Below are 16,303 nucleotides of genomic sequence, written 5' to 3' on the forward strand. Positions count from 1 at the left end.
TTGTTGCAAGTCTAGTTTCTACTTTGACTCGCTAAGCCACGAGGACGGACGGACGGTGACGGTCCCCTCCATTTACCGCTAGTGAGGCACAATACCTCTCCCGCCGCCAAAACCACACAAAGGCAATGTCGCTAAACCGCCCTACCCAGCCAGCCTAAGAGGGTTGGGCACCCTCTCCAGATGATCGAGCTTGGGGTCGTGATAGAGTATACTAGAATACGCAAGCAATACAGACATCGTCATTTAGTGGACCTTTTACAATTTGTTTTGTCTGATACTTCCTTAGAATTGCATCTCGATCAATTTAGGATGGCACCGGCGATGAACAGTAAGGTTCAAACTCCCATCAGCCTTGTCTTGCCCGACGATGAGCCGGATGATACGGGCCCGGTGACATTGGGAGAGGATTACTGGCGGAAGTTGGGCGAGCACACCAAGCTCGAGCAGGACGAGATTGAGCCTGCCTTGGGCGAGTTCAAGAAGCTACATGCCATGAATCTAACACATTTGCTCAATCAACTCGTTCTCATCAAGGCCAACATAGAAAAGAACGGAACCACAAGCAAGAAGCAGATGACACTGCTCAGGAAAACGCTACAGCACTACGGTACACGATCAATCGATGACTGAAACGGTCACCAGCTGACATCGAATCAGCTAACGCAATCCGAGACTTCCAATACATCACCGAGCTCAACACGCCACCACGCATATACCGCAATCAAAAGCGCATCGCTCTCGAAGGTAGCTTTCCGGAACTTGCCAACCCGTTCCCTGGCTCAAGGAACATCCCCTACAACACATTCTACCGGACCCTCCAAAAACGCACCGTCCAAAACCGCGACGGCATCCGAGAACTCCTGCGCAAGTTTCTCCCCAACCGCCTCTCCTGGACCGAATCCGAGCGACGCGCACGCCCAGACGTTTACTCGTCCGGGCGGGCGCCCGATATTTATTCTCCTTTTGTGGATTCCACAGCGCGCTTCATCATCGGGACATTTGGCGGGTGTGCGCTTGTGGTGCCAATGATGGTGATGGTATTCCAGCCGTCGTTGACGAAGACCCTTATTACTGTATGCGTGGCGGTGGTATTATTTGCGTTAGCGTTGAGTCTAGTGTTTGAGACGGATAATAAGGATACTATCTCGGCGACAGCGACGTATGCTGCTGTTCTCGTGGTTTTCGTCGGAACAAGTACGGGGCAAAGCTGATGGATGCTGTCTGGAGGAGGCTTGATCGTTACGGCCGTCGCGGAGCGTTGATGCGCAATAATGAAGGTATGTAAACGAACGGATACACTTGATCGGAACAGGGTATCAGATATCAGACATTCGCATCAGATATCTCTCGAGAGCTTGCTCTTCTACAGGGTTGAGATACTGTTGGCTTTTGGCTTTGTCTTCCAGGGTAGTATATCATCTTCATCATGGTCCCATCCTGCTCTGACTTCCGGTAAAGATAGTTTGCAAACGAGGTTAGCTTTGTGACACCTAGAGGCATTTTCAGAAGCCAACCGCCATATACCACGTCCGTCCAAGACTCCATTGAAGCCTTCCCTTATTGGCGTGAGAACCTTGCGTCACTCTAGAGCGTGACTACTCGTCGATGTGGCAAACGCATCCCATTCCATATAAATATTCGAATCCAACTTTCTCTTTGTCCATCTCCGAAATCAATAGCCATGTGTACGACCTGGGTGAAGAAGGACAGGGATGTACTGCTCCAGAATGCACCGAACAACCACCTCCAGGTTATCCGTCACCTTATTGTATAGGTTCAGCAAGTTCTCTTCAGTCAAGCTTTCTTCCAGCCGACGAGCTAGTAACGGCTCCCCTTAGTAGGTTCAATACAGTGTACGCCATTATCGTCTCCACTTCTTTATCGCTCCTCGAGTGTTTCTTTCGTAGAGTCTCTATATGATTTGTTCATAGTACTATTCTCAGTAAGTTATTGACGATATTGTCGATAATGCTCGGCCGAATATCGAGCTGCTGGCCTTCGGGTAAGAGGCTGTACGGCCATACCGCCTTCGGGAAGATCCTCCTTTTTCAAACTCCTTCCTTCTACCAATAGTGGTAGTTAATATGAAGCCGTCACTAATAAGTAGGATAGGAAGCTTGGAGGTGAAATTCTTCGCGAAAAGTAAAACGATAAGACTCTCAACGTCTAGTCGATATCAAAGTCAGGTTGAGCCGCTAGAATACGGGAGACAAGATGAGAGAAGGGACGCGGTTCGAGTCAATTCTATAAAGGTCGAACAACGTTCTCTCTGGGGCAGTGAGGGAATCCAGAAGCGCCGTCCCTCTAGGACCTCAAGGCGCCATAGCTAGGGTAGCGTAGTCAAAGGCACCCACGGTTTTCGAGCAGTTGGACGGATCCCTTACTATTTCCGAAGGAGGACTGTTTCTGGTCCCCAGTGATAGTTGCATGGTTGGGTGGTGCACGAGAAGGCAAGTCACTCGGAGAGGGGAGTAACGGCCGAGCAGGATGGAGACTGGTGTCTTGGTGGGAAGGGACCAGGAGTGAAATCTTGGCATGGAAAGAAGCCTCGCAAAAGCGGCGGCACTGACCGCCAAATTCGGCGGGAATTTTCCCTGCAACCCACCGAGCACCTCGCCACGTTGTGTTGGAATATCTCCTTCTGCGGCTCCGTTGAGTCCAGGGTGAGAAAGAAGGCCATATCAGCTTCTTACGAAAAGAACGGACAAAAATGAACGTGAGTCGCAGCCAACTGGAAGAACCTTAAGTGACCTTGGCATTCAGCCTTGACCTCTCCATGCATGGAGTGTCAACACGGTTGGAAGCCAATCGCTAATTGGCAACACGAGCAACTCATTCAATCATGTGGGACGTGCCATGCACATGGGTCTGAATCCTTTCCGGACCAGCTTGCTGCCAGAGGCACCAGAGGAGCCTTGCTAGTTTACTGTGCTATTAGTGCCACCACCCCACGACACTTCTGAAGAGCGAAGAGCGTGTTGCTACTGTAAGTATGACGTTCCCACAGCCCGCGTCCACGTGCGGGATGCATGACGTACATAGCGTAGCATGGGACTTAGCCGCCCTTGCGCCTTGAACTCATCATGCCGATGGATGCAAGTCGCCGAGATTCAGGGTGTCAAGGCGGGCGAGAGCAAGCGAGCTGGCTGCAGCGCTGATAAGACTGGCATGCGGCGGCCGTGAGGCTTACTTTGTAGGATAATAGTCTGCCTCTCACTTAGTCCTCCACCAGTCGCATACTGACTGACCCTTTCCACGCTGTTTTCGCATTGCGCCTGTACACTTCGCCTTCGATTCTCTTTTTACAAAGCTACTCTGGTCAACAATGGCCGCCATTGACAGCATCCACCAAACAATCACTGACGCGAAAGACAGAGTCATGGGTGCCAATGCTCCACAATCGGGCGAAGAACCGCCCTCAGGCATCCAAGGCAAAGGGACACTGGATCAACCGTACGATCAAGGAAACGCACCAGGTAAGCAGCCGATCAATGCACTGCTCCACGACGTTTGCTGAATGGCTGGATGATGCAGAGAATGTTGCTGTCCGATCAGACCAAGAACCTCTTTCAGGCGTGCAGGGCAAAGGCACTGCGACCGAGCCATACGATCAGGGGAACGCAGCAGGTATAATCGGCATGCACCCCTTATCCAGAATCTGCATGCTGAGCCGTTGTGATGGCAGAGAACACTCCCTCTTCGCAGCCGACGAATACCTCACCCTCAAGCGCTTTGACAGCGCCGAAGACTGCCTCGACTAAAGCTGCTGACGCACAGACCAACCCATCGAGTGCTCCAGCAAGACGCCGTGCTTCCGAGCGCGATGTGAGCCCCGGCACATTACCGGATGGCTCTCACGCACAAACAAGTGGTGATCGTGGAGAGAGCTACGAGCCAGCCAAAGGGCTCCAGAGGCTCAAGGGCAAGCTGGGTCTTGGAAAGCATTAAAGAGGAGGGACTTGTGAGATACATTGCGGTGACCGGAGTCATGCTCACGCAACGTGACGGATTTGGTAAGGTTCTTCGTCTTGCAGGCCGTCATAGACTCACCCGATTATGCGATTGTTGTTGTAGAAGACCTGCAGACTCGCGGGATCGCTCGTCTGATATTGTCATTGAATGCACTTTCACCCCATCCTATAGCAACTAGCAGCCAATCACCACAGGCTAAGAGTGCAAAGTCTCGAGCGTATGAAGGAGGATGAAGACAAAATGAAATTGGTGCTTGACCACCCAAGAGATTGATTGAATCGCTTGTCGCCTGCTCGGTCAGAACGACCGAACTACTCCGTCTGTCACTTCCTTCGGACGGAGGTTGTCCGACCGTGCGTCAATACCACCAACACCCATCTCTACATCGAATAATCAATAATCTGCTTGATTGCTAATTGCTGCAATCACCATATATTTCTTCGAGGCCAGGAGAATTAAAGTCCCGTCTGCGCGTCTTCCCCCCATATTAAAACAGCCTGCATCCTTTTTCGAACGTTCTTACCGCTCGTACCAAGATGTCTACTGCCGATATCCCCCAGATCGAAGCAGGAAACCTGTTCAATGTCAAAGGCCTTGTTGCCGTGATCACCGGCGGTGGTTCAGGTACAGTACACTCCCATTTAGCTCTCTGTCGATTTCCACCAACTCGATCGGCCCACCACCGTTAACCCTTTCTCTAGGCCTCGGTCGGATGATGGCAAGAGCACTGGCGGTCAATGGGGCCTCCAAAGTCTTCATCATCGGTCGCCGTGAAGACAGCTTGATGGAGACTGCCAACTCTGTCCCCGGCGGCACTATCATCCCCTTAGCTGGAGACGTGACCTCGAAGGACTCGCTACAACAGTGCTTTGAAAAGGTCCAGGCGGAGGTCGATTCCATCGACGTCCTTGTCGCAAACAGCGGGATATCTGGGCCGTCAGTGCCGACGCTAGATTCCAACCAGAAGCCTGTATCCCTTGAGGAACTGGCAAAGAATATGTGGAAGCCCGAGCCAGAGGAAGTGACGCAGACATACGCCATCAACATTACTGGCGTCCATTTCACGATTGCAGCATTCCTCCCCCTTCTGGATGCGGCCAACAAGAAGAGACCTGCTCCGACAAAGGACAACTTCACCCCTCGTCCGCAGATCATCACCACCGGGTCTATTGGAGGATTTAATCGCAAGCCTCTAGGTAACCTGAGCTATGGTGCTAGCAAATCCGGGGTCATGTTTCTCTCAAAACAGCTGGCGACTGCACTCGTGCCCTACGATATCAGGGTGAATGTGATCGCCCCAGGTCTCTACTATTCCCCAATGACGCATGGAATGTACCAGGCTCAAGGGAAGACAGAGATTCACAATGTCGAGGGCACTTTCAGCAGCGAGGTCGTACCCGCGACCAGAACAGGTGATGAGCAGGACATGGCGGGAGTCATCCTGTGGCTTTGCTCGAGAGCGGGTGCATACATCAACGGATGTGTTGTTGTCACGGACGGTGGACGGCTCAGTGTTATGCCTGCATCATATTAGGCTGGAAATGAGCAACACGGCATCAGGCAGATAGATCGCTAGAGGCATAGATAGGATGGCGCGCTGGGCTGGTAAAGTTACGATCACAAGGCTATAACGATATGGGAGGACTGCACGCGGAGTCATTGCTGGGACGATACGAAATCAAGTGGCATCACATCCTTGACAGCCACAATCGAACAGAAGAGATTTGACCCGCAGACCTGACCCAAGTTCATGCCCTCGATTCAGGGGATGGATCATACCGGAGTTGACACTTCCGTGTAGAACGATCTTTCCGCTGGGCGACCCTGCACACGCCAGAAATTGCCCGTCGAGCCTTCTTGGTTGTAAGGTGTGGTAGTGGATGGTAGTGGATGGCCGTGGTGGCATCATGCAGGAACACCCAGTCTGCTTTCCAGTTCCCGGATCATCCCACCACAAGCCCAACGCCTCACCCACACCGCCCGCAAACAGGCCCAGACCATTGGCTCGCAGGGAGACCTTTAGGCACGAGCTAAGCACTAGGCTGGAACCTAATCGTGCTTAAAGGGCCTTGGTGGCCTCCTAGTTTCTGCTGGACTCCCCCCAACTCCCCTTGCTCCCAAGCAGGGCAACAGGGCTTGCAGTTTTCGCCTGTCAAAATTTGTGGCCATCATCTGCCATCATTTCCAAGTGCAGGTACTCCGATACAGGACTTTTGCTTGGTTTGCTACAAAAGCATCTCACCGCAAGCACTGTTCACATTTCTCTACCTGTTTCTTTCTGCTCTCACTCCCAAGTCTACATACCTTGTACCCTTTGTCAAGTCAGCAAACAAGGAGACATTCCTGCGCAATCCGTGCAGCTACCTTCCTTCCTATTTGCGGCCCCCCACAAAAATAGTACATTCTCACGCTCCTCGATATCTGACTTTGGTCTCCTCCCCGCCTCACCGCCTCATTTACCGTTCAGTGAATACATCGACCCTCCGAGTCCTCTCTCTCTTAACCACGGCATATCTCGAATAGGACAACTTGAAGAACCTTGTCATTCTGAACCCAATACCGCAAGTCGTCATGGCTTCACGACCTCACAACATCGGCATCAAAGCCATTGAAATCTACTTCCCAAATCAGGTATGGCGAGAGTTGAACGAACCAGACTTTGGAGCTGGCCAGGTGCTAATCCATTCCTAGTGTGTCGATCAAGCTGATTTGGAGAAGTTCGACGGCGTGTCGGCTGGCAAATACACGATTGGTCTCGGACAGACTAGAATGTCCTTCTGCGACGACAGGGAAGGTGAGCGGCAAATTTAGTTTGAGAAGCCCTCGACCCTCGACTAATTCACGAGTAGACATCTATTCCATTGCCCTTACCACTTTGACGAGCCTGATCTCAAAGTACTCGATTGACCTCAAAAATGTTGGGAGGCTCGAAGTCGGCACAGAGACCATGTTGGACAAGAGCAAAAGTGTGAAGTCAGTATTGATGCAGCTGTTCCAAGAGTCGGGCAACTTCAATGTTGAGGGCGTCGACTCTTACAACGCTTGCTAGTAAGTTGTGGAGCACCTCTGCACTACAGCAGAGCTCACGTTGCTGACTGGTTGCAGTGGCGGTACAAATGCAGTCTTCAACTCTCTGAACTGGATCGAATCATCTGCATGGGATGGAAGGGATGCTATCGTGGTTGCCGGTGACATTGCCCTTTACAAGAAAGGAAATGCTCGTCCCACTGGTGGCGCTGGTTGCGTGGCCATGTTGATCGGTCCTGATGCACCCATTGCTTTCGAGGCTGGTCTCCGAGGTTCCTACATCACCCACGCCTACGATTTCTATAAGCCTGATCTCACCAGCGAATATCCTTATGTTGATGGCCAATTTTCCCTGCGATGCTATACCGAGGCCGTTGACGCATGCTACAGAGCATACAATGCCCGGGAGAGAGCAATCAAGTCACAGGTCAATGGTGTCAATGGACATGCGCACATGAATGGAAATGGCGTGCACAAGGAAGAGGACGACAAGGCCCCTATGGACCGGTTCGATTACATGGCCTTCCACGCTCCCACCTGCAAGCTTGTCTCCAAATCGTACGCTCGTCTGCTCTACAATGATTTCCTCGAAGATCCAAGTCATCCCCAATTCAAGGAGGTTGCGCCCGAGTTGCGAGATCTGGACTACCAGGCATCTCTGACAGACAAAACTGTTGAGAAGACGTTCATGGCTTTGACGAAGAAGCGCTTTGCCGAACGAGTGCAGCCTGCCATCCAAGTGGCCACCATGTGTGGCAACATGTACTGCGGCAGCGTCTACGGCGGGCTTGTGGGGTTGATCAGCAACATTGCCCCGAAGACGTTCTATGGCAAGAGAGTTGGGGTCTTCAGCTACGGCAGTGGTCTCGCTAGCTCGATGTTTAGCCTCAAGGTTGTTGGAGACACCACAGAAATGGCCGAGAAGCTCAATCTTCAGAAACGATTAGACGCCCGACGGGTTGTCGCACCTGAAGTGTATGACGAGATGTGCATGCTCCGAGAGAAGGCCCATCTCAAGAAGGATTTCAAGCCGCTTGGTAATGTCGAGCATCTTGTGCCGGGTACATACTACTTGACCGAGGTCGACGACATGTTCCGACGGAAATATGAAGTCAAGGCATAATTGCGGTCAGCAGCAGAGCAGGGATTCGTATCATTCTCGCACCAGACATTGCGTTTCAGGTTCGGGGCCCGGACTTGCATTGGTGGACGCGATAGACCAGTCTTATGATAGAGGGAGAGGGGCGTTGCAAATGGACGGTTGATTGGATCAGGCCTGCAGACGGTGTTGGGCCTTGCATACACTTGTACATATGGAGGAGATACGCTTCTGACTTCCTGGGAGGCAGGAACTCACCTGAGCAATAATCGATCAGCAGAGAAGCAAAAGCGAATGATCACGAAGCGTTGTCGCAGATCCAAAGCATCCCGAAACTACCGCTGTGCATTGTCAGTCTAGTGCAATGCGGCTACCATGGCATGCATTGCAACTCAGCCTCGAGTTGGCCAATACGTTGACCTGTTTCGCACCGACCGTGGGCAAGATGAAACACGGCTCGATTCTGGAAGACGTTGGAGGCCACAGAGGACGGAGGAGCAACGTTTGAAGGACACTAAGAGATGCAGAACAAGGCAATGTGCATGTAAACGAGGAGGTTGGGATAAGAGAAGTACTTGGTTGGTGTCATAGTCGTTCAGTGTTCGTGTGTCGTTCGTGGTGGAGCTACTGCAGCTGGTTGCAGTAGTGAGGAGGTAATGCATGATATCTACAGTTGGTGCAGGTGACCTCGTGCCATTTTCGCGCGTGGTGACGAGGCGGTGACGCGGGCTTGCGCGGGTGGCCTGCGCGACGTGGGACACGTGAACTCGACTTCGGCAAACCTGCCTCCTAGTCCTTCGACATCTCTGACTCTGCTGCGCCACCTTCTTTTCTCCATCCGCTGGTATTTTTTGCATCGCGCGCCAACTGCACCACCAATGAGACTCCTTACACGGCTATAGAATTTCCAAGCGCCCGAAATCTGAGGGAAAAGATGGCAGGAAATTCTGCGGGGTTCTCTCACTGCGCTTCAGCTACGCCTCTGCAAATTCCCGGCAATCTCTCGTCTCTTCAGACTGCCGCTGGTGCCGTCTATTCTACTGAATTTGTCGAACAGCCGCCAAGTCGCAAGGATGCTCATCTCTCGAAATAACTGAGCAAGCGCCGACATAGATTGCCTCGTAAGACATGGTGGAATCGCCCGGAGCCTTGTTACACTCGATCTGAGCAAACCCGCAGCCTCAGGCCACACGTCTGCCGCCCAAAATAGCTGCAGATGGGCCCGAATGTTTCCATGCCTCTGGCGCGTACCACGCTCCACGCTTCGCGGTCGGCAGGCGATACTGGCCGTCGCTGGTTACCCATGATCGGATTCTCGAACACCGTGTCAGTCGTGTTTGTTTCCTTGCCAGCTTGATTCTCCTGCTCCACGTTTCAGGTGGGTAATGACCTGCAGGACACTGTTGGTCGGGCTTCATGTCGGTCTCTTTCGGTCGCATACACCCAACCCATTTATACCTGGTCCTTCTCCCTCCCAAGAGCTCTGAGCCTTTCATTCTTTCAAGTTGCAAGACTGAAGAGTCAGTCTGTCTGCTATTGGTAGTCCCATCTGCCTTTTCTCTCGTACCTTTCCTTTGTTCTTTGGGTTCTCGTCTCCACACTGAGAAGCTGGCTTCTCGCTGACCACTACTTTTGCTCCGACTCAACCAAAAAGTTACAATAGGTGAGTTGTCTTCCACGACGCTGCCTGGCTTTGACCCATGTAAACTGATAGAGTCTTTCAGAATGTCATTGGCACCTTACTACTATAGACCACTTACGCCTCCAGAGGCTGCTGGTGCTGCCGGTCGGCACGGTCATATTCGGAATGTGTCTCGATCGTCATCCTGTGCGGTCGACACGTCGCCCGAGTCGTTAATTACTACTTGTAATACAACTCCAAGTCGATCACCAGTTCTCCGTCAGCATGGCCCGACGTTGCTCCCCAAGATCAGGACTCAGGACTCCTCCCTGGAGCCCCCATTCGCTCATCGACCACCCATCCACCGAAGGACCTCGTCATCCGTCATCAACAATTCCAAGCATGCCCGACCGCCTATGTATAGGAGTGTGACTGAGCCTGTTGAGTGTACGCCGATGATTTCACCGGTCTCGAACGCGCCTCACTCGCGATCGAACTCGCTCAATCCCTCTCCTGGATTGGCCAAGGCACAGCTCAGTGTGCCTGTCAGGACTCATTCTCGCTCTACCTCTGCCTCCAGCATTAACAGCGATGTTCTGAATCGTTTTGGCTATCCTACTTACCGCCAAATGCCTGTCTATGTGTCTCATGATCAACAAACCCCGTCCCCAGACCTCTTCGCCACCAACTACATGCCATATACCAAAGCTCCTATGCCCGAGCCGCCAATGATCAACCTGGAGGGTACCTTTGACATGCCAATTGATCTTGATACCATTTCAAGACCTTGCTCTATGAGTCCTCCTCCCATGCTGCCACCTATCTCTACGATCAGTATGCTCAGCTACTTGACCCAGCCAACACAACCAATCAACCTAGTTCGGCACCTCACATTCCAGACAGGTCGTGGCCTCACAAACCACTTTTGGTGGGATGTGCGCAACATCCGACCCTGGAATTCGTTTTCGCTTCAGACTATGTCTGCTATCCCTGATCTTCTGACCCTACTTAACTTCGAACACGATAAAGCTTGTCTACCACCTATCAGTGCCAACGCAAACACTGTGACACCTGCTTCGGAAGTCGACCTTGCCAATCTGATCTCCAAGATCTACTTCCCTAAGGTCAACGCTGCCACGAGACTGTCGCTTGGTAATAACTCTGTTGCCCTTTACCCAACTCCAACCCCGACTAGCTCAGGGCTCAGTGCTAACTCCGCCAATATCCCCACTTTTCTTGCCAACTACCCGAGCGACAATGATCGCATTCTCTCCGGACTCCCGCGAGGCCGCGTGGTCGGCTTAGTCCGGTCTTTCGACCGCTGGAACACAGGCATGCGTCGTGAAGGCCCTGCCCGCAAGGTCGAGTACCTACGTACTCTGGCGCATCTGCAGAAATGCATGCGAGACCATAGCTGTCGGTACGGCTTCATTATCACAGAGATCGAACTGGTCTGTGTCCGCGCCGGCTGCGACAACCGTGGCCAGCCGTACTTCGGCTACCTGGAAGTCGCGGAAGCAGTGGAGACCAAGACCTTTGCTTGCAAAGGGAACGCGTCCGATGCAGAAGTTGACATGACTGTCACTTTGGCTCTGTACTATCTGCTTATGCTTGCCAAAGCGACGCCTTTGCCGGGCCAACCAGGCAGCTTCATGGATGTTGGCGGTCCTGGAACGTTGACTAGACAAAGAGTCTGGGATGGTGGAAATGGCGGCAGTCTTCTTTCGGGCGATGAGGATGGCGATGCTGAGGAGCTGGGGAAGGACGGCAAAGATAAGTGGATTCCAGAGCCGCAGATGGGGGAAAAAAGGGAGGCGAGGACGGTTAGAGGGTGGGTGTGGCCTTGCGACCCGTGGCACAAGAGGGAAGGGGAGCGCGGTGAACGTGGTAGCGGAAGAGGGGGAAAGAGACGATAATACTGTTCTCTAGTGATTCCTGGAGAGAAACTATGAACGTGATTATGAACGATGTGAGGGATTCTGTATCTGGGCAGGGGTTTTACAAGCGATGCCATCCAGGTGATGAGCTCGACGCATTAAGGTCCTCGAGATCTAAACTCGAAATCGCGGTATTGCAAACTTGGTAATTAAATATATTCATGTAAAAGTTCACAAACTCTGGTACAAGATTCCATTTCTTTGCAGGCTCTGGGAAAGCCTGGAGTAAATATATCCCTTGGGGGTGCCTGTCGAGTGCCTGTATCAACAGGTCGAAATACGTCAGCAGGGATTCTTGGAATTAAGCTTGAACGAGAAACGACTCGAATCGCGCAATAGCTGGATGGCTCCTCATACTGTTGAGACTTGACATAATTTTTGAAGTCACCGACGGACGGCTTGACATGGCCGGATCCGTCTCGTCAGTTATCGTTTGAGCATAAAGGTCAAAATCATCGGAGATCTTCCCCCCAAAGCAGATAGGAAAGGAAAAGAAAGGGAGCAAGAGGAAGCTGAGAAGGCTGCTTACCAGAGATGTGGTCGGAAAACTCCAAACAAAGGCGGTGCGACCGTGGAACAAGTACTTGTAACAGGTATGCAATGGCAGAATCGGAATGCGAGAATGTTCGGTATTAGAGTAGAAGGATGGAGGATGAAAGGAGTTCGAAGAAAGTGCAGGGGGGAAGAAATTGGACACGACGAGGACGGAGTAATATCGTTCACGTAGAAATTTTCTTGGCGGATCAGGCTGGTGGGTTCTGCGGTGGGCAGGTTGCGCTGGTGACACAATTTCCACCCTGGCGGTAACAGGCAACTAGGCCCGCGGGGTCAAACAAGCACCCATCAACCCATCTGTTCTCTTGAAGACACCGTCCACTGTTGCTCCCGTAGCAATACCCGCACAGAACAGACGAGTTCTAGTTGCTCCCGATCCCCTAAAACCATCGAGAGTTTCTGTTTCGCAGATATCGCCGATTTTCAGTCAAGATGGGAGGTATGTGTCGAGTCACAAAAGCCTCGTCTGCCGCTTGCCTCATCGGAGGCGCGAGTTGATGTCCTTACCATGATAGCAACTAACAGAAATGAACTCCGGCAGACTTCCAAGCAATCGCCCGTGAGCCTCCTTGTTCCTGAGAAAGCCTAGGACGCAGACATGCCTAATGCGACACAGAGCAATTCGTCGAGTTCTACTACAAGACCTTCGACACGGATCGCACACAGTTGGCAGCCCTCTACGTACGTTTGCAACTACGCGCCCTGGTGTAGATATGTCTTGAGCCGGGAAGGGAGAGGAAGAGCTTGACGTTTTCTGACACACCAGCGAGGGCACAGAGAGACAAGTCCATGCTTACCTTCGAGAAAGACCAGTTCATGGGGACACAGCCTATTCTTGAAAAGCTGACGGTGCGTAAATCTAAGCTTTTCAGCGATCAATTGTTCCCATGTCCAAGGGCGACTGACGGAGTGGCCTGTTGCAGAATCTACCATTCCAAAAAGTCCTACATCGGGTCGACACGACGGATGCGCAGCCGTCCAACGAGCAAGGAGGCATCTTGGTCATGGTAACTGGTGCATTGCTGGTAGGTGTGCCACATTGAAGGCTTAGCCTCTGCGTCGAAGTCGTGGCGGCGTGGTCTCTGATGGACACTACACAAACAGGTCGATGATCAACAACACCCGATGAGCTACGTCCAGACCTTCAACCTGCAGCCCGAGGCCGGCAGTTACTTCGTGTTCAACGACGTCTTTAGATGTAGGTGGAATCGGAAATTATCAGGCAGAGGTCGAAAAGGCTAACAGATGGCGACAGTGGTGTATGCCGCAAGCGGATAGATGAATCAGCAGCAAGGGGGTGTGGTGCAGGTTCTGATATTCTGCAAGGGTGGTATCGAACAGAGGCACACGACGGGCCGACATGCATAGCAGATGGCGCAGCTTGGATGGGAAGGAGGCTGTAGCGATTGTAAACCACACAAAGATGGTCATTGAGCAAGCAGGGGAGAAGGCAGCACGATGATAGAAGGGACGCAACCACCAACAACAAGTACTTCGGTATGCACGTGCCGGTGCAGAAGACATTCCGACAAGGCTGAAGGCTGCCATCATTCCTGCTTCCAATCACTTTCGCGCTGCCTGAGTGGCCTAATGTTCTTGTTTCGCGGTCCGAGACGCACTGGCGGACAATACGGAGTATTACGAGTGCTGGCGCTGGCGCTGGTGCTGATGGCGCCACCCATGCGCAGCTTCGGCTGTGCGAGGTCCAGGCTACTGTATTCCGCTCTGCACCCATAAAAGGGCCCTGTAAAGGAGTGAGCCCTGGAATTGTCTGTAAAGCCTGGGATAGAAAAACCCGGCCCCGTCGATTTGGATTCGAGTGTCTACGAGGTACGAATACCTACCTCGCTACATACGGCGCACAGGCACTGGCAAGCACTGGTTACCTCGTAAGCGTCGGACAGACCCTCAGAAAGCCCCATTAACTGTCTTGCCCTGCGCTAGGTTCCTCGGAGTCTCTGGCTTGCGGCTAGTTTAGGTGCACCGGACGCACCCCTGCCTCTCTGCACCTGCCACAACATCTCGCCAACGCCAACGCCAACACCAACGCCAGCGGTGCCCGTCATCCATCGACAACTTTTGATCCAGCTCAGACATCTTCGCGACAACGTGTTCGCTTCATTCCTCGAGCCAGTACGCTGTAAACCTCAAACTTTTCGATCACAACATACAATCCAAGTCACGATTGAGGCCGACATCGCTTCAGCGACAAACGTCTCACATCGAAAGCGTTCCATAGTCCAGCTGCATTGAAACAGTGCCGTTGTGCCACATCTGTCCTCTCCGACTTTCTCAACTTGAACCGCCCCCCAGTGTCATTGAAAGAGAGAATCCACCATGGCGCTCATGGACGAACTCAAAATGCGCAACTTCAGTGAGTCTTTCTTTCTGCTGATACCCGCAACTGCACCAGATCAGAGCTGACAGCTGACCGCAGGCATCTACGGGCAATGGTGAGAATTCATTCCCTCTCGTTCCATGTGTGGCCGCCAACGATGCCTTCCCTGTGAGCCTTTGCGCTGCAGAACATGACTGGGGAGATACCTATGCTTTCCACACATCGAGTTGAACGGATCCCGGAGAACAATTATGAGGTGGCTGAAAGACAGGGATGAGAAAGCTGACTGGTGAATCAATAACAGGCTCGGAGTGCTATCCATCATCCTTGGGCTTGCCTTGGGTATCGCCAACATCTTTCACTTTAACCTGCTCATCCTCTTCAGCATCATACTACTGTGCGTCCCCCACGGGCCCCGATCATCCGGATGTACGAAAGGTTGACCTTTGATCGCTGCAGTTGCTCCTCCCTCGTTCTGATATTCATCGAAATCCCGCTCTTACTACGTATCTGCCCTACATCCGCCAAATTCGATGCCTTTATCAAACGCTTCACCACCAACTACATGCGTGCCGCGATCTACGGCGTCATGTCTCTGGTTCAATGGCTGAGCATCATTGTGGATCCCAGCAGCTTGATTGCTGCCGCCGTGGTGTTGGCCCTCGCAGCAGGTTGCTATGCACTGGCGGGGTTGAAACAGCAGGAATTTGTGGGCAGCACGACGCTTGGTGGTCGGGGAGTGGCCCAGATGATTGTCTAAGAAGCCTTGGTCCGCCTTTCTTTCTCCCCGTCCCCGGCTTGTCGAGTTTGGCGGAACCAAAAGTGATTTGACAATGGTGTACTTCTAGCGGCGCGCCTGGACACAGAATGTTCGAGCGCAAGGAGTACGGAGTCCATGGAAATGGCATTTGGATGACCTGGCGGAGAGTTTTCACGTAGAGCTCCACGGAATTTTATGATGGTGGTTTACAATGCGCACACTGCAGGAGGCTGGATAGTCACTTAGGTCTATGAGTAGGAATCAAACTAGCATCGAATCCGTCTTGAACTTCATCTACTCGTATGGTATCAGCCTTGAGACTATGTGTTCGCCAAGAGTCGGAAGGGATGAAGGAAGAAAGGAAGGATTATTCGCTGCTGCTGATGGTCCGATGCCGCCTGAGCAAGATATCATAAGCTCGACTGCGTACATATGCAATGCAGCTTACGGTTGCTTCGTTTTGCCTTTTGGCGCGCACCTGGACGAGTTCCCGCGTCAACAGCGCCCTGCCGTGGATCGACAATCTAGACAAGGGAGACGGGCAACGGGGCTCGAGGGGGTGCCATGTCTAAAAGACCCAAAAACACCATATCCACCGCCACAGATCCCCCATCTTTTTTTCGCGTCATCCATCATGTTCACATAGCACGTCCTCGTCAGGTGCTATGCCTCTTGTGGGCGAGGAGATCGGATCGCGATCGACCGGAACATTGGATGGGAAGCGGCACTACTGACTCTGTACATACTCCGTTCACACTTGTGGATTCCTCCAGTCAATGAATCGCCGGGGAAGGCGCAGTCCAAGGGCAAGGGTGGCACCGACCATGCGGCTGGTGGGCATGGAAGAGCTGAACAGCAGTACTGGGTAGTAAGCAGTGAGCACGGAGAACCCATGATCTGGGTTCCTGTGGCTTGCCGAGCCCATCACGGCGTCCCTGGAATCTCTGGGGTTGGGATGATAAGAGGCTGAGGGCGCGGCGAGCCGCGAGAGAAC

General features: G+C 52.5%; 7 protein-coding genes across 7 annotated transcripts; all 7 read left to right on the top strand.

Moving 5' to 3' along the window:
- Positions 1 to 321: 321 nt before the first annotated feature.
- A1O5_01887 (uncharacterized protein) lies at positions 322 to 1,211 on the top strand (the record flags this gene model as incomplete). The annotated part of the gene is made up of 2 exons (XM_007742503.1): positions 322 to 607; positions 658 to 1,211. The coding sequence occupies 2 exons, from the start codon at positions 322 to 324 to the stop codon at positions 1,209 to 1,211; spliced, it is 840 nt and encodes a 279-aa protein (XP_007740693.1).
- Positions 1,212 to 3,325: 2,114 nt separating this feature from the next.
- On the top strand, positions 3,326 to 3,948 carry A1O5_01888 (uncharacterized protein; the record flags this gene model as incomplete). The annotated part of the gene is made up of 3 exons (XM_007742504.1): positions 3,326 to 3,476; positions 3,535 to 3,627; positions 3,686 to 3,948. 3 exons carry the CDS (start codon positions 3,326 to 3,328, stop codon positions 3,946 to 3,948), a joined length of 507 nt encoding a protein of 168 aa, XP_007740694.1.
- A 560-nt stretch (positions 3,949 to 4,508) lies between these two features.
- Positions 4,509 to 5,506, top strand: A1O5_01889 (uncharacterized protein; the record flags this gene model as incomplete). The annotated part of the gene is made up of 2 exons (XM_007742505.1): positions 4,509 to 4,596; positions 4,674 to 5,506. The coding sequence occupies 2 exons, from the start codon at positions 4,509 to 4,511 to the stop codon at positions 5,504 to 5,506; spliced, it is 921 nt and encodes a 306-aa protein (XP_007740695.1).
- Positions 5,507 to 6,543: 1,037 nt separating this feature from the next.
- On the top strand, positions 6,544 to 8,122 carry A1O5_01890 (hydroxymethylglutaryl-CoA synthase; the record flags this gene model as incomplete). The annotated part of the gene is made up of 4 exons (XM_007742506.1): positions 6,544 to 6,603; positions 6,664 to 6,766; positions 6,819 to 7,020; positions 7,078 to 8,122. The coding sequence occupies 4 exons, from the start codon at positions 6,544 to 6,546 to the stop codon at positions 8,120 to 8,122; spliced, it is 1,410 nt and encodes a 469-aa protein (XP_007740696.1).
- Positions 8,123 to 9,823: 1,701 nt separating this feature from the next.
- A1O5_01891 (uncharacterized protein) lies at positions 9,824 to 11,635 on the top strand (the record flags this gene model as incomplete). The annotated part of the gene is made up of 1 exon (XM_007742507.1): positions 9,824 to 11,635. The coding sequence occupies one exon, from the start codon at positions 9,824 to 9,826 to the stop codon at positions 11,633 to 11,635; it is 1,812 nt and encodes a 603-aa protein (XP_007740697.1).
- Positions 11,636 to 12,745: 1,110 nt separating this feature from the next.
- Positions 12,746 to 13,426, top strand: A1O5_01892 (nuclear transport factor 2; the record flags this gene model as incomplete). Its single annotated transcript, XM_007742508.1, has 5 exons — positions 12,746 to 12,770; positions 12,828 to 12,892; positions 12,989 to 13,060; positions 13,135 to 13,236; positions 13,316 to 13,426. Coding segments are annotated over 5 exons (375 nt in total), but the record flags the coding sequence as incomplete, so codon positions are not given.
- A 1,122-nt stretch (positions 13,427 to 14,548) lies between these two features.
- On the top strand, positions 14,549 to 15,309 carry A1O5_01893 (uncharacterized protein; the record flags this gene model as incomplete). The annotated part of the gene is made up of 4 exons (XM_007742509.1): positions 14,549 to 14,585; positions 14,649 to 14,664; positions 14,854 to 14,946; positions 15,009 to 15,309. 4 exons carry the CDS (start codon positions 14,549 to 14,551, stop codon positions 15,307 to 15,309), a joined length of 447 nt encoding a protein of 148 aa, XP_007740699.1.
- Positions 15,310 to 16,303: the final 994 nt, after the last annotated feature.

This window comes from Cladophialophora psammophila, assembly GCF_000585535.1.
Source record: "Cladophialophora psammophila CBS 110553 chromosome Unknown aczJe-supercont1.2, whole genome shotgun sequence".
In the NCBI taxonomy this organism is placed as follows: domain Eukaryota; kingdom Fungi; phylum Ascomycota; class Eurotiomycetes; order Chaetothyriales; family Herpotrichiellaceae; genus Cladophialophora; species Cladophialophora psammophila.